Source organism: Mya arenaria, chromosome 10 (assembly GCF_026914265.1).
Source record: "Mya arenaria isolate MELC-2E11 chromosome 10, ASM2691426v1".
In the NCBI taxonomy this organism is placed as follows: domain Eukaryota; kingdom Metazoa; phylum Mollusca; class Bivalvia; order Myida; family Myidae; genus Mya; species Mya arenaria.
This window is the reverse complement of record NC_069131.1, coordinates 26,170,153-26,196,737: the sequence shown is the minus strand read 5'-3', so window position 1 is coordinate 26,196,737 and position 26,585 is coordinate 26,170,153. Positions and strand designations below refer to the sequence as shown.

At 35.0% G+C, this 26,585-nt stretch overlaps 2 protein-coding genes and 1 pseudogene across 2 annotated transcripts; all 3 read left to right on the top strand.

Moving 5' to 3' along the window:
• Positions 1 to 2,847: 2,847 nt before the first annotated feature.
• LOC128204528 (short-chain collagen C4-like) lies at positions 2,848 to 3,705 on the top strand. The gene is made up of 2 exons (XM_052905940.1): positions 2,848 to 2,917; positions 3,107 to 3,705. The coding sequence occupies exons 1-2, from the start codon at positions 2,848 to 2,850 to the stop codon at positions 3,703 to 3,705; spliced, it is 669 nt and encodes a 222-aa protein (XP_052761900.1).
• Positions 3,706 to 12,892: 9,187 nt separating this feature from the next.
• LOC128204527 (uncharacterized) lies at positions 12,893 to 13,718 on the top strand. Its single transcript, XM_052905939.1, has 2 exons — positions 12,893 to 12,962; positions 13,114 to 13,718. Exons 1-2 carry the CDS (start codon positions 12,893 to 12,895, stop codon positions 13,716 to 13,718), a joined length of 675 nt encoding a protein of 224 aa, XP_052761899.1.
• A 3,070-nt stretch (positions 13,719 to 16,788) lies between these two features.
• LOC128204525 (uncharacterized) lies at positions 16,789 to 26,250 on the top strand (annotated as a pseudogene).
• The last annotated feature ends 335 nt before the right edge of the window (positions 26,251 to 26,585 follow it).

Below are 26,585 nucleotides of genomic sequence, written 5' to 3'. Positions count from 1 at the left end.
CAGAATTGATAGAATTTAGCATTTAGTCGACCAGTTTTCGTCTATTTACTACTTCTTATATCACACACTTTTTTTTAACCCAACGCATTTAATTAATTTTTGTATTTTTGTTTGGAGTTAAAAAATGGCCAAGAAACAGAATCCATATGGTTATTTATCATGTCACTTGAATACATATCAGTCCAATAACAAGGTGCCGTGTAAATTTCAGATCGTTAGAATAGTAGACCACATGATGTGTATATGCAGTCAGTTGGTTATGTGACCGCGAAAACTGACTTATTTTCTGTTCTAAAATGTCCGAGAAAACGCACAAAAATGCTTAAGTATCTTAACCATAGTTCGCCAACAATCAACCTCAGCAGTCACTCGCCCTGGAAATTTTGCACTTCACTTTTCACTTTGCATACTAATGATACTGACAAGAAAATCGGCAAGAAAATCTACATTTGCACTTACCCAACCCGGAAATGATGAAAACTGATTGTGCAGCATCCAACGATTGATAATTCCATTTCTGTGGTGAATGACAAAATCTCACTTTCAACGGAAATGAATTCTCTGTTGCAGGTGGAAATCTGGAAATCCAAGCTTAATTCTTTAATATCAACATGAATAAGATGTATTAAAAGTTTGGCGATTATTTGTAAACACTCGGGATCTTGAACCATGATCTGTGAAGTCTGTGACATGCGAAATAATTGTTACATCATTAGAAAATGTTTGGTGACTGATTCATGTTTATGCACTTTTAAAATGTTTTATAGTTTGGACTGATATTGACGTATTACAATGAAATGAGTTTGACTATAAACGTATTGAGTAAAAATTTTGAGAACTATTTTTGGGCACATATTAACATGGGTACCGAGTGTGCCGATGTCAACAGGGAAAAAACAGTTGCCCCCCCCCCTTTTTTAAAAAGTACTTGTACACTTTGTGTTAATTTATCGTGTTTTAACAAACAAAGGAACAGAATAAATAGAATACTAGGTAAGTGCCGTGGATGGAGAAACCTTATATGGCTCACCTACGAAGTTTATTGGGTTCGCCTTCGGCTCACCTGAAGAATTCCTCCGTCTTGCCAGATAAGCTTCTTTCATCCACGGCACTTACCTAGTATTCTCTATATAGATGTTGGGATAGTAATACTTAACCCCATTGACATTTCTGAGATTGTTGCACCAATTATCAGCTGGACTGCAATTAAACACTCACAAATATATCGATACTTTAAAGAATGCAACTATATCTTAGACTGTATGTAAACACAACATTCGAAACATGCCGAGTTGTTTTGAATTATTAAGCAGCGTATTCGCTCAGCCTCCAACGTTTTTGGATTTTGGGTTCAGCTCAACCCAGAAAAGGAGTATAATTTTTTAATCGTATGAACAGGCGGTCTTGTTCATTCCCGACCAAAGAAAGGCACTCGAGATTACTAGTTTTATTTTAATTTTATGGTTCTTGAGTGCAATCAGCAGACGATTGATGAAAACATTCTAATTCGTTTGTAAACATGCATGTATTTCATGGGAGTAACATTCTTACTACTTCTTAAACAGTATGTTTATAAAATAACCGAAATACGTGTAAATGCCAAAGAATTCCGCCCAAGATGATCGTTATATTAGATAAAAGACAAGTCATACTTACTTTGTATATTTTTTTCCGCTCCTTGTCTCTTTCTTGAAAATGACTTTGGCTCTTTTTATTTACAGCTCCTAAAAGAGCAGGGGCCACTGCTTCGCATTCCTGCTATAGCCATCATTGATCATTCAAATAATTATCTGCTGTTTGCCCTCTGTCACGTACATATGAGCATACAAACGTTTACAATGTGTAAAACTCAAATGTAAACAAACAACCGAAATTGGTTTCAAGGTTTCAAGATATATTTGAATTCAAGGCTTAACTATGAACAAAAGAGTTGTAAAATAATACATATAAACAAATAACATGGAACAAATACAAAATAACTAAATAGTACATGTTCGTAGGTCTGAACAAAACATTTACGTTTAAATCTAAATTGCACAAAGCCATGTATGCCGGTACATCAGTAGAAGTAGTTCGTAAAATTTAGAATAATAGAAAATATTTAGTAATGTATTACTAACTTTAAATTGATTGCAAATAAGTGTTTAATTGCATAAGTAATATTACGATTCCCAAGGGTAAAGTCATAAAGTTTAACTGCTAATTTGAAGACACTACTTTTGAAAACTTTTTCGCTGACATAATGAACTTGCTTAAGGTAGCATGATTTCTATTAAATATTTAAAACTTTAGGTTGCATTGTAAATATTTGCATTTTCGTATTGAGCATATTCAAGAGCACCTGTTTAAACCTCTTTTGGCAACCTACAAGCAAATTGTCAATTCACATTTTATATGAAATCAAAGTTTCACATGACTTACTCTTTAGAAATTGAAAGGTGCCTTTCACAGCCAATGGTATTATTATATTTTCTTTTATCATATCATTAAAAGGTTTGCAAATAAAACGGATTAAAACAAATTGTAAAGAGTATACAAGCTAGAGTGGTCACCAAACAAAATAATCAAAAACACTTAAGGCAACGAAACGAGATGTCAAATATTTAATATTTAAAGACATAACATTATTACGGCTTTGCAAGGTGGCATGTTATGACAATAAGCCGTTAGTTGTACCCAGGCTAGCATCGAAATAAAGATATACAGATCCTAACAGGAATGAAGAACTTATATGTTATTTTGTTGGCAATGCAATTTGCAGCCGTTTGCTTTGCACGGGAGCCTGAGTGTTCAAGGTTTCATTACGAGGAAAAACTGTTAGAGAAAGTGATCAGATCGGAAATCAGAATGGAAGCGTTTGAGGAAGCATTTAAGAAGACAACTGATTCTGTGGAAGAAACTATTCAGACGGTAACAGGTAAGCTAGTTTTCAGTCTTTGAATATTAAGCGTTGTTTGATAAAATCAGGCTCATGATGTAAACAGTATTAATTATTGACAATAATCGCTCCATTGGTACGAAAGTCAGCATTCTGCAAATAAAAGGAAGTACACACAGCTTATTATTACTACATGTACCTTTAAATACTCATTTGTCTCTATTCAAGGCCTAACAAACAAAGTGCAAGAGTTGCAGAGAGAAATAGAATCGACCAAATCAGTCATAAGCAGTGGAATATACATACGATGGGGTCGGAGGTCATGCCCTGGAACCACGGAACTGGTGTACGAAGGGTTTGCTGGAGGTGGAGATTACGATCAAAATGGAGCAAGCAGTAATTATATTTGTCTGCCAAAGGACCCAATCTTTGATTGCGATGAAAGAACAGCGGGTTCGGTAAGCAGGGTTTACGGTGCTGAGTATGAAACAAGTGATGCAACATTTCACACGGATTTACATGACAAAGAAGTTCCATGTGCCGTCTGCCACGTTATTGGAAGAAGCGTTGTCATGATCCCGGCGAAGAATGCCTGTTATAGCGGATGGCATACGGAGTATTCTGGCTATTTGATGTCGTCTTATCACGGCCATAAAGGGAACAAGGAGCTCGTTTGCATGGACGGAAACCCTGAAATGGCGGATGGAAGTGATGATGGTAACCAGAATGGTGCTTTGTTTTACTTTGCAAAAGCTGCTTGTGGCTCGTTAAAATGTCCTCCTTATAGCGAGAACAAGGCGTTAACCTGTGTTGTGTGTTCGAAATAGAAGGAAAAAGCTTATAGTGTTTATTTGAAACAATGTGCATGTAATTGATCAGCATACTGCATGTATTGGCTTTGCGTACATAATTTAACCTTTTGTCGTTTTAAGACAATATTGCATAAAATGTATGTTTTCGGTCCAATATCGTGTTGTGTTAAAACGCAAAAAAAAACCCGAGCGTTATCGGTAGAAAACGTGCATTATTCAGTAAATTAAGTGCCGTTAATGACCGGCTTTTTGTTTTACATCACTCATGAAGTCACACAAGCACATGTTATGGAGGTTACTTTGAACTTACTGTTTTTGCATTTTCGTGACATTTAACAGGTTTTTTTAAACACAAACGTGCTACGCACTCGGACTGTAAACCATTTTGCGGGCCTTTGCAGATGGTAACGACCTCAAAAAGGTTTATCAACCCTATAATGATATAGTCAGTAAAATAAATATTTGTATAATTAGATTGCACTAAAATGTTAACTTTTGAATACGGACAGATGTAGACCAAACTTTGCAAATACTTTCAAAATATGGCATTAGAATGACGACCTGAGTTTTTAACATTAAAGATTGAGATCACATTATAAAATGTACCTAAGGCCTCACCAAATTGATAACTTGTTCATCGGATTTTTTTCCAAAAAAAAATGGGGCGAGCGAGCGAAATAATAATAAAAATATTTGTTTTGCATTTAGCAAAAAAGAGGAGCGAGCGAAGAGCGAACAAATATATATAGTCATTTAACTCACTTTTGATCACGTTTTATTCACTTACTAACGAAATAATGATAATGTTAACAGTACAAGGATAACATCTAGTGAAAGAATGATAGCACTACAAGATAATTATATACAAATATTAGTTTTGAGATCAAACAAATGCTATTTGAGATCAAGCAAAGTATTTCTTTAAACTATTTAATAAATGAGAGAACTCAAAACCACAGTTTTCCAGTTTTTTAACATTTTTGTATTTTTTTTTATCAAAATACACTATGCATGGCTAAGTTAAAGCCTGGACATGCCTGCCCAATGACATACCAAAAATAATTATTCTATTAACCTAGGTTTTCCACTTTTTCTTTGGAAAACTAGGTTAAAAAAATTATCTATTTAGGTAAATTGTCATATCTTATGCCATGGAAATGACCAGACAAGGTGACTTAGAAATAACTCACAAAATGAATATAGGCATTTGCAATCTAATATAAAGTACAGCTATCACTTTTACAATGACTACACGATTGGCCTTGGTAGCCCTCTAAGTTCGGGTAGAGAATTTACAAAAACCTACACTGTACTGCTGACCATTTTGGCACCAAATATGTCACAAAAAATTCCAGCCAGCGCCAGATTTATACATACCTGAAATTTCTACCTGGACCGGTGTAGTAGGTATAGATGACCGATTGGAACCTGTCTTTTCACTGTAACGGTCATCCGAATTCACGTTAGACATGCCCAAATCAAATTCAAACTTTGGATAATCACCAACTGTCATTCACGGTGAAATTCAGCACTTCTTGCCCAGTTTACTTTCAGCGGAAGCCAAATTTAAACAAACACATTTGTCCAAAATTTGATCAAATATTTAGTGGTGACAGGTCATAGAATTGTCATTTGTTTACGTATTTTTCAAGAATCAGGAAGTTAAATAACTGTTTTAGCCGGTGATAAGTCTTGATCGTCTAGACGCTTGCATCCGGGTCTTTATCGTTCATTGTGATCCGTGTTGACGTCATTAAATCTGATCAGAGGGGCTGAATGATTGAGACTAGCCGGTGTTTTGGTAATTGTGACGATCGAAAAACTCGGTTATGTGCAAGGAAAAAGGCTACATTCCACTGAACAAATAAGCGCTCGTAAAAATAATAACTCATTTTTTTAGGTGATGCGGGCAAGTGATTTTGTTTTGATTTTCTGAAGAAATAGGTACAGGAAATCCGATTAACAAGTTATTAATTTGGTGAAGCCTAACCGTCAATAGTTATTATACAGAGCTATGTGGGAGTCACAAATTCACATTTTCTATTCAAAGATTCAATTCCCAATAATGCCTTGCACTTTTACAAATACTCAGCGCAGGTCATGATAGGTCAGGGGGCGGATCCTTCGTATATTGTAAACACAGTCAATCAAGGGGTCAATAGGGGTCAAAGGCTCAGTTCCCCGCCGCAATACTAAAATTACTTATGGTCTTCTGGAGAGACGTTAAATGGGGGTTCCGTGTGATGGTACTATACACTGGTGCGCGTTAAAGAACCAGGATAGCTCTAACCAGGATTAAATTCTGTCTATGCACTTTGCTCCAAAAACCTAATATGACTAACAATCTTGTCGGAGGAGCACTCGCCGATTGGACTTTGCCCATGTGCGAGAATGAATAAGCTTACACACAACCAAACTCAGTCAGTCAGCGCTCCGATAGCTCAGTGGAATAGCTTTTGCTTCGGTTGCAAAATGTGGCTGATTGAAACACCTGCCGTGTTAAAACCGAAAAGCGTTCAAATATAATATCAGTATCGCACTGAGTATTGCCCCGGGTATCTTATATCTAGGGTTCTTAAGTCTAGTTAAATATGGATACGACTGCGAATTACAGTCACTTAAATCTCATGTAATTTATGGCATTTTAACAAAATTTAAGTCATGATGGCGTGATGGCGGGGTCAAGTCATCATGCAGCCAATCGGCGAGGACATATACCTTGATAAACTCAAATAAACAAACACATTAGTCAGCCTTGCTATGTTCACTGGGCGGACTCATTAGTTGTTAAGTGGTAGTGACTAGTCTAGAAGGGAATATCAGACAAATCACATCGCTGGGACGTAGGACACTAACTTATTATGTGATAATTGTTAGTTCCCATCTTCTGGCTTTCTCGTATCTCTTCTGTTTAGCCGTTGGAAGACAGAGTCTGGAAACAAACGTCTGCCAATTCACATCGCTTGGATAAAACTGACACCCACCTTTTAAGTGATAATTCTTACATCTCACCTGTTTGTGATTCCTTTTGACCCAGCAAGTGTGTTGGCGATGTATTTGTCCCTGAATACTTGGTGATAATGTTCATCTCTTCCAAAGATGAATGGTTTTCTGCTAAAGTCGACGCGTTAAGAATTGGGTTTTGAACGCTTCGAAGGTTGTATTGAGGGCTAATAGGAGTAAAAATATTGGTTGCCGGAAATGAAACACATTAGAGGCCTGGGAGTTGTCGCTGTAATTGTTGACGTTATATAATGAAAGGCAATTGCTCTGCATCAAATATATTATTTTAAATAAAACGGTGTTCATAGCACGTGGTTTTAACGTCATACACAAACGGAATATTGATTGGTGTTTCGTACATTTTCGGACGGAATAAGTATTTGCGAATCATTTGCTTGTTCAGAATTAAGAAATGCTTCAAAATAAAGCGCTATCTAACCACATTGCGATATTGTATACAAACGAAAAAACTCACGAGAAACTATTCAGTAGCCTGAGGGAGTGTGAGCAGTAAACATTGTGTCGTTTTGAATTTTTCTGTCACACTTACGATATAAGAAACTTCTCGTGCACATGAATATAAATTAACATCAATTGCAATAAGCCATGTGGCCCATGAAGACAAAACACAATATTTACAAAAACAAATATAAACAATGGAACACACATATACATTTTGAGAAGGCACACTAAACTTGTTTAACAATTCTCGAAAAATATATTGTAAGATGTGATACATTGCAAGTACACTATATTTCCATTGAATTTATTACAACTTGAAGAAACATATTTTCTTATGAAATATTATTTTATTTAGGCCAGCTTCGGCTGATTACATGTTAAGAGTTATAATATTATACCTCATTAAAACCGTTGCGCATAGTTGGCATCAGTTAAAGCCCCAGTGACACTTAGCATTGGATTAATAGAGAAAAATAATAATAGTGAGTATATAACTATGAAAGAGTCTCATATAGTGTCATGTCTGATAAATTCCCGAAGTCAACACGATGCTTGACTAAAAAGAAAGGTTTAGGAAATACCAACGAAATTCCGAACTGGACCACTGACTCGCTATATGCTAATGAGGTAGATAAGTGGGCGGAGCATAGCGCTTTACAAACAGTACCTGAGTTGTTACCGGAATAGACTTGAGCAATGACTAGAGAAATACTGAACAATTTCAATAAAATCGAATAAAGAAATTAAGACCCTATTTCTAAAATAAATGTGGTGCAAGTATTTTCGAATGAAAACTTATCAATAAATGTTGCTTGCAGATTGGTAATACCCCATGCTTTTGTAAAATGCACTGTTTTGTATTTGGCGAAAAAAAAGTGTAGCAAATCATTAGGAGTGTTAAAACTAAGATACCAAAAGCTGGAACCTATCAGCAAATGGTGATACTTGCTCGTTTTTGAAGACTACAATTTTCGAATAAAGGAAAAAGCTTTGTTGTAGCATAATAATTTGATTGATATTTCCACGTGATGTTATCAATGCATGGCGAAATATCTCATACCATTAAGAAAGTCCAGGTGGTAAAGTGGTTAAGATGTTGAGTCTTTGGTTTACTTCGTTTTTACTAAAACCAGCAACTCATATATGCAATACCAGACCGGCAGTTTATTGAGTGATGACATGCAGCCGACAAAGAATAACACATGTAATATATGTAAAACAAGTACATTTTAGCACTAAAATAAGCATTGGCTACAAAAGTCCTACAATGTACCACCGACCGGCCAGGAAAAACCAGAGACGGTTAACTCTTGAAACCTGTGCTCGTTTGCCAAGGGTCGATCAGCACGTTTTGCGAAATTATAGTCTGAATAACTGTCGCTATGCCTTCGGGTTCTTGCGAATGTTTAAACACAGAGGCAGGCCAAATGAACAGGACCAGACAACAAAACATTGCAATTTATCCTGTATTGTGTATTGTAACTTACAATTTAAATCACATATCAAATGACTTGTTTTTCAAAAGAATAGGCCATTACTTGGTTCTCGCTATACGGAGATTGTTTTAACGAGACACAAGCAGCTGGAACAAAATAAACAGAACAGAACAGATGTTTTATTAAGACTTGTACAAAAAACATCATCTTCTCAACTACAACAAATAATAAATAAACAAACACCTGACATGACATTGGTTATACATTATATGAAATTAAATCATTAATAAAAAAATACAATAAATGAAACTTAGCCCGATTTTGCTCTCCAACCGAATTGCACATTAATGAAGTCAATTTACTCTCTTGGTGTTTGACTTTCGTGACTTACTGCAGGGGTCGACCTTATTTTTTGGAAGATACAAACATTGTCAATATAATATTAGTAATTAATGTTCGGCTATAGGTTGCCAACATACTGTTTATATCTTCAACATTGTTCATACGTCCTTTTACCAATGCCAAAATGCCAAATTCTCAGTAACAAAAGCCCTCAATCCTAAATGTCTGATATGTGTGCCTGATCATACTGACTGTTAAAATTAAGCATTCTAGACTACGATGTTTGTTTTAAATAGTGCCATAATTTAAAAAAATATCTCCATAAACATGGATATCGCAGGTTTAATCCTTCAATAACTTTAGATACCTCAGCCGCTCTGAACACGAGTGCCAAACAGTGACTTCTACTCTTTAAGAAGTTGTGTAGAAAAAAGGGCCGACGGTATTTCCAAGCTAGAGGAAAAGAGAAGAAATAATGATAACACGTAAGTTTAACTCTTTGTTTTACCGAATATCACAATTATGAAGGCATATTTGAGAAATCGGGGAATGCAGTGCCATATGAATATGTTTAATATTCACACGTACTTCAATTATTTTGTAAAATACTGTTTATGGAAAAGTCAGATTGATTCAACCATGAAACGCATGCATTTTTACGAACGGAAGAAGAACATTTCCAACATTTTTCAGCTAACTTTTACTAAAATTAAAAGTACACATAATACATGCAACAGTAAGAGATTCGTTTTAACTTTGGCTTTGTGGCTATATCATCAGGTACCATAATCAAACCCATATACAATTTCTAGCATGTTAAGTGGCTTAATACTTTTGCTAACTGATGCCGTATTACGCCTGCATTTAAGTATCCATTTAGTCAGAGTATAGGCGCCGGTAGATAAGTCAAACTGCTAGTTTTCTCCTTGTATGGTCTAGGCACCAACGGACTTTGATAAGAACACACAAATGTTTCCGCTGAAACTAGGCCAAGCTTGCGTTAAATGTCGGTAAATAGTGTACATCTACACAACTTGTATAGAGTACCAAATATTAATCAAGTGTTCAAAAAAGTAACACTAAAAAGCATCAATCCGATCGATGTACTAGCGGTCAGTTTCAGAATTGATAGAATTTAGCATTTAGTCGACAAATTTTCGTCTATTTACTACTTCTTATATCACCCAACGCATTTAATATTTTTTTGTATTTTTGTTTGGAGTTCAAAACTGGCCTAGAAAAAGAATCCATATGGTTATTTATCCTGTCACTTGAATACATATCAGTCCAATAACAAGGTGCAGTGTAAATTTCAGTTCATTAGGATAGTAGACCACGTGATGTGTATATACAGTCAGTTGGTTATGTGACCGCGAAAACTGACTTATTTTCTGTTTTAAAATGTCTGAGAAAACGCACAAAAATGCTTAAGTATCTTAACCATAGTCCCCCAACAATCAACCTAAGCAGTCACTCGCCCAGGAAATTTTGCACTTCACTTTTCACTTTGCATACTAATGATACTGACAAGAAAATCGGCAAGAAAATCACATTTGCACTTACCCAACCCGGAAATGCTGAAATCTGATTGTGCAGCATCCAACGATTGATAATTCCATTTCTGTGGTGAATGACAAAATCTCACTTTCAACGGAAATGAATTCTCTGTTGCAGGTGGAAATCTGAAAATCCAAGCTTAATTATTTAATATCATTATGAATAAGATGTATTCAAAGTGTGGCGATTGTTTGTAAACACTCGTGACCTTGAACCATGATCTGTGTAGTCTGTGATCTGCGGAATAATTGTTACATCATTAGAAAATGTTTGGTGACTGATTCATGTTTATGCACTTTTAAAATATTTTATAGTTTGGACTGATATTGACGTATTACAATACAATGAATTTGACTATAAGCGTATTGGGGAAAAAAAATTGAGAACTATTTTTGGGCACATTTTAACATGGGTACCTAGTGTGCCGATGTCAACAGGGGAAAAACAGTTGCCCCCCTTTTTAAAAAAAAGTACTTGTACAATTTGTGTTAATTTATCGTGTTTTAACAAACAAAGGAACAAAATAAATAGAATACTAGGTAAGTGCCGTGGATGAAGAAACCTTATATGGCTCACCTACGGAGTTTATTGGGTTCGCCTTCAGCTCACCTGATAAATTCCTCCGTCTTGCCAGATAAGCTTCTTTCATCCACGGCACTTACCTAGTATTCTCTATATAGATGTTGGGATAGGAATATTCAACCCCATCGACATTTCTGAGATTGTTGCCCCAATTATCAGCTGAACTGCAATTAAATACTCACAAATATATCGATACTTTAAAGAATGCAACTATATCTTGGACTGTATGTAAACACAACAATCCAAATATGCCGAATTGTTCGCAGTTATTAAGCAGCGTATTTGCTCAGCCTCCAACCTTTTTGGATTTTGCTTCAGCTCAACCCAGAAAAGGAGTATATACATTTTTAATCTGATGAACAGTCGGTCTTGTTCATTCCCGACAAAAGAAAGGCACTCGAGATTACTAGTTTTACCTTAATTGTATGGTTCTTAAGTGCAATCAGCAGATGATTGATGAAAACATTCTAATTCGTTTGTAAACATGCATGTATTTCATGGGATAACATTCTTACTACTTCTTAAACAGGTTGTTCACAAAATAACCGAAATACGTGTGAAGACATATGTATATGCCACTGCATTTCGCCCATAATGATTGTTATATTAGATAAAAGACAAGTCATACTTACTTTGTATAATTTTTTCCGCTCTTTGTCTCTTTCTTGAAAATGACTTTGGCTCTGTTTATTTACAGCTCCTAAAAGAGCAGGGGCCACTGCTTCGCATTCCTGCTATAGCCATCATTGATCATTCAAATAATTATCTGCTGTTTGCCCTCTGTCACGTACATATGAGCATACAAACGTTTACAATGTGTAAAACTCAAATGTAAACAAACAACCGATATTGGTTTCAAGGTTTCAAGGTATATTTGAATTCATGGCTTAACTATGAATATAAGAGTTGTAAAATAATACATATAAACAAATAACATGGAACAAATACAAAATAACTAAATAGTACATGTTCGTAGGTCTGAACAAAACATTTACTATTAAATCTAAATTGCACAAAACCATGTATGCCGGTACATCAGTAGAAGTAGTTCGTTAAATTTAGAATAATAGAAAATATTTAGTAATGTATTACTAACTTTAAATTGATTGCAAATAAGTGTTTAATTGCATAAGTAATATTACGATTCCCAAGGGTATAGTCATAAATTTCAACTGCTAATTTTAAGACACTACTTTTGAAAACTGTTTCGCTGACATAATGAACTTGCTTAAGGTAGCATGATTTCTATTAAATATTTAAAACTTTAGGTTGCATTGTAAATATTTGCATTTTTGTATTGAGCATATTCAAGAGCACTTAATTAAACTTATTTTTGCAACCTACAAGCAAATTGTCAATTCACATTTTATATGAAATCAAAGTTTCACATGAATTACTCTTTAAACATTGAAAGCGTACTTTCACAGCCAATGGTATAATTATATTTTTTAATCATCTCATTAAAAGGTTTGCAAATAAAACGGATTTAAACAAATTGTAAAGAGTATACAAGCTAGAGTGGTCACCAAACAAAAAATCAAAAACACTTAATGCAACGAAACGAGATGTCAAATATTAAATATTTAAAGACATAACATTATTTTGGCTTTGAAAGGTGGCATATCATGACAATAAGCCGTTAGTTGTACCCACGCTAGCATCGAAATAAAGATTTACAGATCCTAGCAGGAATGAAGAAATTATTTGTTATTTTGTTGGCAATGCAATTTGCAGCCGTTTGCTTTGCGCGGGAGCCTGAGTGTTCGAGGTTTCACTACGAGGAAAAGCTGCTATAGAAAGTGATCAGATCGGAAATTAAGATGGACGCGATTGATGAATCATTGAAGAAGACAACGGACAATGTGGAAGAAAGTATTCAGACGATTTCAGGTAAACTAGATTTTAATTTTTGAAAAAAGGCGTTGTTTGACGAAATCAGACTCATAATGTTAACAGTATAAATTTTTGTATACATAACTTTATTACAACTACCTATACCATCACCTATACATCATTAATAACTCATTTTTCTCTATTTAAGGCCTGACAAACAAAGTGCAAGAGCTGCAGAGTGAAATAGAACCACTCAAATCAGTAGAAGTCATGAGCAGTGGAATATACACGAGATGGGGTCGGCGGTCATGCCCTGGAACCACGGAACTGGTGTACGAAGGGTTTGCTGGTGGCGGAAAATTCAATGATAAAGGAGCGAGTAGTAACTACATTTGTCTGCCAAAGGACCCAATCTTTGATTGCGATGGACGAAAATCGAGTTCCGTAAGCACGGTTTATGGTGCAGAGTATGAAACCGTGTATGCAACGTTTCACACGAATTTATACGAAGAAGACGTTCCATGTGCTGTATGCCGCGTTGTAGGAAGAAGCGTTGTCATGATCCCAGCAAGGAATGTCTGTTATAGCGGATGGCACACCGAGTACTCTGGCTACTTGATGTCGTCTTATTACGGCCATGAAGGGAACAAGGAACTCGTTTGCATGGACGGTAACCCTGAAAAGGCTGAAGGAAGTGATAGTAGTAACCCTAATGGTGCCCTGTTTTACTTTGCTCAAGCTATATGTGGCTCGTTGAAGTGTCCTCCATATAGCGAGAACAAGGCGTTAACATGTGTGGTGTGTTCTAAATAGAGATATACAAACGAAGGAGCTTAGACTCTTCAATTGAAACAAATGCTTGTGTTTAACAATATTATCTTAGGGAAAGCTCCATCAATTTGTTTCGCTATAGGGTGTTATGCGTAGTTCTATATTTCATTTGTTTCACCAAACTATTTTGGAATAAAGATATGAGTTATTATTTTGTAGTCGTGCACGCTCATTCTAAGTATGGATCGTGGATTAAACAACATAGTTCGTGTTCTTTATAATCAAGTCATATTCCTGCTGTAGCTTGTCTGTATGCCCACTTATTTGTTTTTGACTGCTATATGAATAGTATGTCAAATTTAACTTTAAGTGTTGTACTTCTTATCACGGCTTATGCATACATTTAAACAAGGAACACGATGTTATTTGTGAGAAGTAATTAAAACGCTACACTGGGTTTAAAGGTAAAAATGACAAATCATGCCACTATTCACTGATAATAAACACATAGTTGAAGATTGACCTATCATTGGTTCGGGATATTACACGTGTGGAATGCAATACACCAGGTTCAATTGAACGTACTCACTTTATATTCATTATTTGTACTGATTTTGCAACCGCATAATAACCCCTTCGCCCGGCTTCGGCCCTAGTGTATTTAACAGGACGTTGCTTTTATATTTCAATGAGCACTAAGTATCAAACAAATGCTCAAATCAGCATCACGGTTTGTATAATTTAAATATATTGTAAGTTTTAAAGTGACTCGTTCACATTTCATTATAAGAGACGTTATAAAACCTGAAAGAGTCCCTTTAACAACCAGTGGTATATTTATTCCTTCTTTCCAAATTTGCAATTTGAACTCTTACTGATGGGCACTGTTTTTGTCTTAAAGTCATACATAGGACTTTTTGCGAATTCTTGGTATTTTGCTGCAGCCGTGAGCCCTTCCTATAAGTAAAGTATATTGAAATATATTCAGATAGCATATTTGCAGGGTGCTGATTTTATATTCTAAACGAAAGTCGTATACATTCCAATTGGATGCAAAGCATACCGACTTAATTATAATAATAGTGATGTTCCTGTTATACCTGTTTGCAGGTATTGTATTGAATTTTAAGTGTTACACCTCATATTTGTATACACTACCAAGATTTAAACAAACAATTAATCCAAAAGGGCTCATTCGCATGAATGCTGAAATCAAGAAGCTCGTCTGTTTAGATTCTGAAAACAAGGAGCTCGTTTGCATTTCTGCTGAAACAAATGGCTCGTCTGTATGGATCCTGGGAACAAGGAGCTCGTTTGTATGTACGCTTATCCTAAAAATGCAAACTGAGGTTAAGTAGAGACTAAAAAGGGGCCGTTTGTTATTGTCACTTAAAATCTTTTCGATTTCTCTCCTCGAATTTTTCCAACGATGGGACGTGATCTGTGAAGTTCGTGGGTTTTGGTATTGCTCTTCATTGTTTAATGCCATAATTTTGATTATCGATAGTATGTATCGAGCCAAATGATATCATATTATTAATGCAATCATGTTTAATTTGAAAATAGCTTAACTTCTTTTCTAGTTGTAATTCATATATTTCAAAGACAAGCTTGTTAAAGCACATCCGTTGTAAAATCCCGGGTTTCTCACCGTTTCAGCTTACAATGCTTTCATGGAAAATATCCAGTGTTCAATGCGGCCTCCTATAAGCCCCCGTATGGTGTTCACAATATAAAAAAACATGATAATCATGGCAGAGATCCCTGCTGTTGATGGGTGATGGTAAAGAGTAGCGTTTTAATACCCTTGTTCTACCACACTATCCCCTATTTTTTCAGCCCGCGGTCAATAGTTACAAATGTAAGTAATTAGACATTTGGAAACACTGCCAGGACAATACATATATGCCTATATGCTGCAATATTCACGGAAGTTCTACGGGCAAGGCATTCTAAAAAATATATCAGTCCATTTATGTATACATAGTGTACAGGCTCGGTTTATGCCAATGCACTTACGGTAATTATTCCAAATAGGTAACCGGTCATCGGGTATCTCCGTACTGCGTTTTTTGGGTCAAATTAGAACAGTTTAGACATTCGATCACAGTACACAGGCTCAGATAATGCCAGTCTGCCTAAGGTGGTAGCATTTAATACGCCACTGGTCACAGTGAAGCAGTGTAAAAAATACTCGAAAGCATGGATATGGAATTTCTGGAAACCGCTCAAATTGGCTTTCATCAAACGATGCACATCCCAGTAGTCTTCATGCTAGCGATCAACAACGTCTCGAATAGGTTACATTACTCGGTCCCATCCATGACAGCTGGAACTTTAACCTCAAAACGAGACTGGTTTAATAACTGACCACAGCATTGAATAAACAAACAAAACATACCAAAACATTTAATAAATTACCTAATCCATAAAATCACACACATGTTATAGAGCGTAGGAAATGAGGACAATGAACCATAGATGAACTTGAAAAATGGAAATTTAAAAGATGCACTTTTACTCCTAGATAGAATTTACCACAATTAATAATGTTGTTTTACTTCTCCAAAAAGGATGAATAAATGTCGACAACAATGGTTCTTATGAAGGATACCAAGTTTAATTCGAAATAAATGAGCATACAACATGGTATTTCTTCCTTATGAGTTTATAGTAGACCACAGTTAATCTTTTAGCCTTCACCAGTCATTTAATATTAATGCACTTTTTGCTATGAAATACACGGTTACAATATTGTTATAAGTGATTTATATTTTCCATAAATGCATTATTTAGTAAGTAGTGAAGATTAATTTGTCAAAGTTGATGTTTGTTTTACATGTGTTTGTTTTGATTTTGAATAAGAGTTTCACTTTAACTTCTTTTTGGCTAACATTAATATAGATACATTATGACAATGTTCTAATGTCCGCCGTTGTTGAAATAATACTACGACAATTTACTGAACAATTAGCGAAAACGAATGGTTACATTACGAAACAAACATGTAGTCATTTTATTAGCAGCAGTTGGCTTTGCGCGGGAGCCCGAATGTTCGCGGTTTCACTACGAGGAAAAGATGTTAGAAAAAGTGATCAGATCGGAAATCAAAATGGAAGCATTTGGCGATTCATTTAAGGAGGCAACTAGCTCCATGGTTATACTAATGCAGACGATTACAGGTAAATGAATGTTTGAGGATACAATCACCATTATTGCTATACCTAATTGAAAAGTATTTAAAGGAGTGATCATTATAAGTGAGAGACATTGGCAGAGACGGTTTTAAATACTTCCGCATTTTATTTTAACCTCTTGTTTCATAGAACAAGTATGTATTCCATCAGTTGGCAAGACGGAGAGGCTGTAAAGCCTAAATTATCGTATTCGTTATTCTATTAAGGTTGAAATTATTTAGCTGATTACAGAAAAAAAAGTTTGAAGTTAAACACCCAACCGCAATTTAGTACGAAGTGATAAAGGAGTTTTGAGGGAGTGACAGATACTCACAATGACTGTTCATAAACGGTAACGGAAACAAAGGAAGTGTTTATTTATTGCTATATATTTATAAAACAGTATTCGGATAACATTTCATTGAGTATTCAGTAAGGGAGATGGAAGTAGTTTTGTTACTGGAGTTATTTCCTTTGATAAGCGGTTAGATTCTATGAAATAAAAACTTTAACCGAAATATCGAGACATTCAACAACGTATGGCAGCCATTAAAAAGTCATTTTCTTTTGGCACGGCGGTGATATGGAGTGTAGGGGATTTAGCCATTTTACAACATTCGTAACTTTGACCATTTCCTTCAGATGCCTGTCTCACATGGCGACATTGTTTGACGATGTTTTAACGCTGTTTATGTAACATTTGGCATTTGATAAGCATATGCTGTAATTTACAAGAGTGTTCGTGTTTCCATTTACCAAGTGCACAAAGAATTAGTCGGTTCTTATTCTTAGAGTTTAACAACACATAAATGTTATTCCATAAGGCATTTCAAACATATTTTAAACGAGTTACTACACACCATACATCATTATAATAGTATGCAACGGTTACATCTTTAGTTTTCTTTTGACAAACTGATGTTGAAATTTCGCTGACATTATTGCATTGCTAAGGGGTAGCATAATTTTAAATTTGTGTAAAGAAGGTAATCACAGAATACGTAATTTTTGCGTTAACTCTTTAATTTTGTACTTTGCATTGTAGATATTTTGCATTTTTAAAAGTATTAAGTACATATTCTATATTCAAGATTTCTATTTTGGCAACTTACAAGCAGCAAACGGAAGAATAACAAAGTGTACAGAAAAGATAAGCTGGAGTGTCCACCGAACAAAGCTATCAAAAACACTTTACGTAACGGAACCATATCATTTATCAAATATTTCAAACATTTGTATGGCTTTGTTAGGTATTATATCACAACAATAAGCCGTTAGTAGAGCTCAGCCTAGCATCGGTAAAAAGATAAACGGATCCTAGCAGAAATGAGGAAAATATGTGTTATTTTGTTGGCATTACCATTTGTAGTAATTTGCTTTGCGCGGGAGCCTGAATGTTCAAGGCTTCATTACGAATAAAAGCTGCTAGAGAAAATGATCAGATCAGAAATTAAGATGGACGCGTTTGATTAAACATTGAAAAAGACAACTGGATCTGTGGAAGGAAATATTCAGATGATTTCAGGCAAACTAATTTTTTTTTTTTAATAATAAGCGTTGTTTAGGGAAATCAAACTCATACTGTTAACAGAATCAATTATTGGCGAGACTCGCTCCAGCGACACGAAAGGCATCATTGAAAATGTAAGGAAGTACACTTATATTACTACAAATACTATTATAAATACATCATTTATTACTCATTTCTCTCTATTTAAGGCCTGAAAAACAAATTGCAAGAGCTGCAGAGTAAAAGAGAATCAACCAATTCAGTCGACGTCATGAGCAGTAGCATATACACACGATGGGGTCGGCGGTCTTGCCCTGGAACCACGGAGCTGGTATACGAAGGGTTTGCTGGCGGGGGATCGTACGGTCACAAAGGAGCGAGCAGTAATTACATTTGTCTTCCGCAGGATCCAATCTATGACGTCGATGGACGGAATGCGGGCGCAGTAAGCAAGGTTTACGGTGCTGAGTATGAAACAAATACTGCAACTTTTTACACGAGTTTACATGACGAAGACGTTCCATGTGCCGTCTGCCGCGTTGTTGGAAGAAGCGTTGTCATGATCCCGGCGAGAAAGGCCTGTTACAGCGGATGGCATACCGAGTATTCTGGATATTTGATGTCGTCTTATCAAAGCCATGCTGGGAAAAAGGATCTCGTATGCATTGACGCAAACCCTGAAACTGCGGAAGGAAGTGATAGCGGAAACCAGAATGGGGAGCTTTTTTTCTTTGCTCAAGCTATTTGTGGTTCTTTAAAATGTCCTCTATATAGCGAAAACAAGGCGTTAACATGTGTGGTGTGTTCTAAATAAGAAGAAGTTAACTGCATTGAAAGGTATTTGTTCAAACCAGTTTGTTTTATTAATCTTGTGATAATCATGACTTGGTGTCTGAAGCGTGTGTAAAGTGGAAGTCTTGTTTTTAGGCACTACTAGCAGTACAAAAACGCTTAATATAATAAGCATAGAATCTTCATGACACTATTGACTTAGTCGAATATGTGTATGCTTCTCTACTATAAGTTTCACCTTGTTATATAATATATTTTCATTATTTGATCATACTTTCATTTATAAAGAGTGTTATTGTTTCATGTTAATCTCAAGAGAATAAATATATAGCAATCATGCAAACTTATCCATGTCAATAGGTGTGCATGTCTGCAATGCGAAGAAAGAGGCTGGGGCGATGTCATAGCTTTGGTGTTATTGCCGGCGTCGCTGAATTCGAAAAACAACAAAATATACTTTTTGCCATTTTGAAGCTATTTCATTTGGCTGGATCGGATTGATTATTATAGACAAGATCTAACATTTGCCCCTAGGGACTGGTAAGATTATGTTCAATGTTGGTAAGAATGTTTCCCTTGAGTTCCAACCGCTTGTAAAATTAGAAAACATGGAGTCAAAATCCAGGGCGATCGTAGAAAAATCTTTGAAACATAGGCATTAGAATTAGTATATATTTAATAACCTTAATCAGAATGTTTCCCCTTCCTAAGCTCTTGGATTAATTTAAAACTGGGTCACATATGATCTGAAATAATGTAACTAGGTCAGATTTGAGATAAATATGTCTGGAACCATGTCATGTTATTGATTTGCTCAGAAAGTTTTCAAACGTAGACAGAATGTTTCCCTTGATGAATTCTAATCGTATTTTAAGCATGGGTAACATGGCGTCAAAAAACTCTGTCGTCAGGTCAAACCTTCAAGAAATCTTCTGAACAAACAGAGGAGATATATCCTATCGAGTTATCATGAAACTTATTAAAAATTTGCCTTAATGAAATATTGGCTAAGTTTGAAACTAGGTCACTTGCTAGGTCCCATCTTAGAAAAACATTGGGAATACTACAGAGGCTTTTTTTCAATATTTCTGGTCAAATCTTCATGTAACTTAATCAGGATGTCTGCCCTGATTTCGTAGCAGCGTGTAAAATTCCGAAATTCTTTACTTATCACAAAGTGTTTCATATCTAATTTATAAAAGTTTGTTACACTTAATTATAATGAGAGTTGGTAATATGTCCCAAATACCCTCCCAATTCGGAATACTATGCTTGGTACAGGGCGCTACCCACTTGTCACTTTAATGTTACATGCGTTACGAAAGCAAAAAAAGACATCAAGATTTGCATCAAATCGAAATGATATAAAGATTTTCCATGACCAGAGTGTTATAATAGTTTGCTTTGTTACAGTAACATTATTACCACTGCATTTGAACAAGTTGCCCTTATTTGCATGGAAGGCAAACGTCATCCGGTTGAGTTGATATAGATAGTGCCAATAAATATACATGCACACGAATTTAGATACAAATGACTTATTGGAAAATTTACAAATGAAATTCAACATGGCAGTACAAATATTAATCGGAATTCCTCAAACGGATTTCATGAGTAAACATACGGCACATTCTTCAAACGGATTTCATGAGTAAAAATATTTTCATTAGAACTATTATTTATAGCATAACATACGGCACAGGAGTGATATAACCCATGCAATATTTTTCATATATCACTAGTGTAATGGCTATGCAAATTAGGTAACCGCATCGCAGAAAAATGAGTTCAAATGAGTTCATACGCGCTGTCAAAAAATGTAAACAAACATTAGAAACGATGTTTCAAAAGAAATCATGTCGGTGTTAACAAACTCAATTCCACGAAGAAACAATTGGTGAATAAGGCTGGCCTAAATCCAAACAAACACCTCCCTGATCACAGCGCCAGATAATACCTTGTCCGAAATTGATTTTTTATATGAATGACAACAATGTTCCTGCGAACCAGATTATGCAAACATCGGTACATTGCATCTATAAATAACGATAACCAACGATAACCATTTAAATCCAAATCAACACAAGGAAATGTCCTGTACTCTAATGAAAAAACTTCTACTTCCTTTCAAAATGCTCATTCTAGGTTGTTCAAGGAATGCTCAAGTTCACACACTGTGACAGTCACTGGTTCCACATGAAATCCCACTTTTTCTGGTGGATTTTACAGCATTTATGTAGCTTGAATTCACGGAAGTAATGTCCATGTGCGCATCCGTGCTGTAATCGATTAGCTACAAAGCAAATTTGCACTATTGAAGCGACTGTGACGCTGACTTATGTTCTTTTCAAACTCCAACCGCCAAATGACACACTCGCGTGATTACTGGTGACGTCACGCAGTTATGACATTGCTATTATTATTGATTTGCTTAATTTAAATGGATTGAAATATGTTTTTTTTTAAGTGAAAATCGGTTGATTATTGTGACATGATTTATGTCTTGTATTGTTAATAAAATGTTTTTATATCGGGCTTTTATATCTTCTTATCTATCCAAAAATATATTCAATTTTCTCAATGAGCAAAGGGTAATAATTCTGGTTTACTAATCGTTTGTCAGGAACAATCTAGGTTCGAATCCCGAGCTCGTTCTTGTTTTGTTGTTACTTGGAGGTAAAAGCATAAACATCATAATGTTTACTGGACTTAACTAGTATTTTTATTATACGTACAAGGCATCAAAAATGTCCTTCAAACAACGTGAAATGCCTTTAAATAGAACGCATTGCAATACGGATAACAATATAAAATGAATTTAGATAAAACATAAGTAATGGTTCACATACTATGTGTGTGACTGGCTTGAACTCACAAGATATATTTAACAACGTAACGTTCCGTAGACCAAAAAGCTCTTCCAATTGAGCAATTAAAAAGGATTGTTGTTGAAAAATGGTAAGAGAGAAAAAAAATAATATTTGCTCCTAAATGAAATGTTACTTAGAACATGTTCACGTTCATTTTTAATTTCTAAGTACCAATTTGTGAAATATATTTAATCGAAGGCTGTTTATAATTAGGAAAACGCCAACAAAGTCGGAAAAGTACTTATTTCGAAAATCGAGTTTAATGTTTCGTTTGTGAAATGTTATACGTGGCTCTTGTTTTTTTACGGTAATTGCAGTCAAGTTCGAATAAAGTTCAAATAATATCGACTTTAACAGGAGTTTTACGTGTTTCTTCAATTCACGTAGTGTGCCTGACAACAATGGTTTGATAATTCATTGTTACTTTCCTTTGTTACATGTGTTTTTTCCCGTACAAGATCACCTATGACTTTTAATATTCACAACGATTTTTGTTCAAATAATTTCAATATATTGGCAAGAAAGCTTGAAAGGTTTGTTGCCACACAGCAATGATGTTACTAGTTTTTACATATAAGAACTCATCCTCATGAATGAGTATTGAAGTTATTGAACATGTTGTTCTTCTGCAATGTACATATTTCAGACAGATCTGGATTTATTGAGAGGAGCCGAAATTGATCAAATAGTGTTAACAATTTGCTAGGCTGAGCTATTGAAAAATAAAGCTTAGATAGCCTTACTGTGATTGTTAAATCAAATAAATCCAAAATCTTATTCCTGAGAAGTTAGAAGCCAACATTTTGATTAAAATGAAGACTTAAACTTTCTTTTTCTTTTTCTGCACCATTTTAAAATGAAACAAAGGGCAGTCTATTCCGCTGAAGAGCCCCGCCTTCCTTTTATTACCAAAGTTTGATTAGGTAATTAGTTTCTTCAAACACTTCGACAAACCCGTTTCCAAAATAATGTTTAAACAGTGTTCCACCAGGACATGGTTTTGCGAAAATGTTTGTAGAAGTGTTTTAGAAAACTAAACTCTGAATCAGTACAGTCAAAACTTAATTCTTTTTAGCTGGAAGTGTTCATGTTTAATAAGAGTTGCAATCATTGTGTACGTGCAAACCTTTCTTCAGTTAAAACGTAACCAACTGTTATTACATGCTATTTTGTGGTTATAATGAATCAAGAAATTAACAAACGCTTCACTGTATCTTGTTGGGTTTGAAACAAAAGTATTCATGCTTTAGAATGCTAGAGTAGAGCTTTATTTCTCATATGTTCTGTTTAACCTGATTTCTCATATGTTCTGTTTTACCCGAGTTTAACAATCATTGTTTTAAGTATGTTCAGTGTATACGGACATAAAGTTAAATACTACATGTCAATATTATTACCATGGTAACAACCAATAATAAATCAAAAGTGTTTTTTACCACATAAAGCTACTTAAACGAAAAATCAAGAAGCATGTCATACATTTTAGTATTTATAATTATCTTTTTGCTAGAACATTACAACACTTCGAGAAACAACATATACTTAGAATTACACAATGGGTTCGAATCCCGAATGCAACCAATGCATTATTTCAATACATCTTTAAAACTCTCTAGCATTTTGAGTAAGGACCTAAACATAAGTCATTGTAAATTTAAAAATTTGTATTAAAAAACGATTATAATTGATATTTTTTATGATTATATCATACTGTTTTGCCATTTATTTTGAATAAATTTGATTTTGTAAAATTATCTTGGTATTAAAGTTGTAGGTAATACAAAATATTCGGATACAGGAATTTGTAACGAATACCAAAGACGCTAATTTACCATTTAATTGTATGATATACTAAAATATCACTTTTTATTTGATAATTTTAGCAAGCAAAACACATTAACTTGTTTTATAATGGTTTCAGAATCAGTTGCAATAACAACATATTTTCATTGATGATTTTTGTTGTTCTTGTCAAGAAACATTTTAATCTTCTTTCCCTTCACAGGGGTGAGTATTTGTTTCATTTGACAGTTTGTTAATTAAAACACCAACTATGATTTGTTTCACTTTAGAGCCCTTTTGTTCAGGCGTCTTCACATATTAATATGGAACACATAAAGCAATAACTTTGACCTAGACAGGGTGATGATGCCTCTCCATCGTTATACCGTTTTCTGTTCAAAAATATTCTGCGTCGGCTTTCAATTTTCAATGAATTATTGCACAAGTACCGACAAACTTCTGTTATAAAGGTTGTGTTATACTAAATTAATTCAACGAACAAATGCTCCACGGACTTCAGCCCGGTCTTCCTTTCCATGATAATATTAAAGATTAAAGTACACATGTGATCAATGTATTCTTCCGACGTCTTATTATTTTTAATGCTAATACCATGTAAACATTCAAAAGGTGGCAATTCATTATGAAGTAATGTAATGTAAACACCACCTGGGTGTGCACGTTGTACACATACCTTTATGATGTACTTACAATAATAAAGTGGAGAACAAAACCAAGTCGGAACATGAACGTGCACCTGCCCAAGCAGCGTTTACAATCTCTAGTTCTCGACAATAAATCGATATTTACTGCAACTAAGTTTAACGATATGCTTTGTTGACACCTAATATGTTTTTACAATACTGAGTATGAACACGCTCTATATAAGTTGCCTTGTGAAAACCTCACAGCCATAAATAAAAATTGGTAGTACTAGCAAATCAAAAAATATAATCGTTGTTTAATACTTACATTTGTAAAATAGAGATAATATAAATATTTATTAATTTTGAAAAATTGCATTCCTTGACTTACCCGCAATAAAGACATGACGGGATGGCCAGAACACCCTTTCTTTTGTAGCATTGTTGAGTCCTGGAAAATCAATTAATTTTCGAACACTCATGTCTTGCAGAAAATTGTTCATAATGCGTATCAATATTCCGTATTAAATGTATGACGTTAAAACTACGTGCTTTGTTAACCATGTATATGCAATAACATACCTGCTTGCTTTTGGTGAGTCTTTTGTTTCGTTAAATCACATACTCCAATAGTATTTCAAATTTTATTTCAAAATCATTTCCAATAACATGTATCTAAAACATGAACTATTGAGTCCTACAGAACATAATATCAATATAAAAGTAGTTAACTATTTTTCCGTTTCTTAAATAAATCGCTATTTCACATTTCTTATTAAAAACTTTTAAGCTCTCTATCCTAGAAATATCGTTCATTAAAAATGTTTGCAAGGATTATAATCAAACAAAAAAGGGATGTGAAGATATAGCAAACTAGAATGTTCATCAAACAGAATTATCAAAAAGGACATTGTACAATATAACATGATAATTTATCAAACTGATAAAATCAAGGTTTACAATAATATGATAATTGGCAGTTATTTGTGCGCATCTCGTAACAAAATACCGTGTATCGACATAAAGATTTAAAGATCCTTCCAGAATGGGGCGAACATTTGTTTTTTTTGTTGGCTTTGTCACTTGCAGCACGGGAGCCTGAGTGTTCAAGGTTTCATTACAAGGAAAAGCTATTAGAAAAGGTGATCAGATCAGAAATCAGAATCGAATCGTTTGAGGAATTATTAAAGAAGACAACTGGCTCCGTGGAAGAAAAGATACAGACGATTAAAGGTACATTCATTGTCTATTTTTAAATTGTAAGAATTGTTGATGTTGACATTATTTATTATCCGCACGCAACAGAAATGTTTATTTTTGTTTCTTCTAGAGTTGGCAATGGTTGTATTTTACAATTGAAGGATTGGGCACCTAAAGTATTATCAATACAGTTTTAAACACATCAAATCAAACACAGTGCAGGAGCTGCAGAGAGAAATTCAAACATTGAGGTTCGCTGAAGTAAAGAGCAGTGGTTTATGCACGAGACGGGGACGGCGGTCATGCCCTGGAACCTCGGAGCTGGTGTACGAAGGGTTTGCTGGCGGTGGAGAATTCAATCAAAATGGAGCAAGCAGTATTTATTTTTGTTTTCCGCAGGACCCAATCTTTGATGGTGATGGACGAATAGCGGGTTCCGTAAGCAGGGTTTGCAGTGCTAAGTATGACACAAGTGATGCAACATTTTTCAAGAGTTTACATGACGAAGACGTTCCATGTGCCGTCTGCCGGGTTGCGGGAAAAAACGTTGTCATGATCCCGGCGAGGAATGCCTGTTATAGCGGATGGCATACCCAGTAGTCTGGCTATTTGGTGTCGTCTTATTTCGGCAATAAAGGGAACAAGGAACTCGTTTGCATGGACGAAAATTCAGGAAAGGCAGAAGGAAGTGATGCTTGTAACCAGAATGATGCGCTGTTTTACTTTGCTCAAGCTGTTTGTGGTTCTTTAAAATGTCCACCATACAGCGAGCAGAAGGCGCTGACATGTGTGGTGTGTTCCAAATAGATAGTAGAAATTGTTATTATTTTTGAACCAACCTACACGTATATGAGCAGCATCCTGCATGTATGAGTGTTGTGGACACTGATTCTGATTATTGAATGCATTTTATAATTCACTTTCACCACCAATTC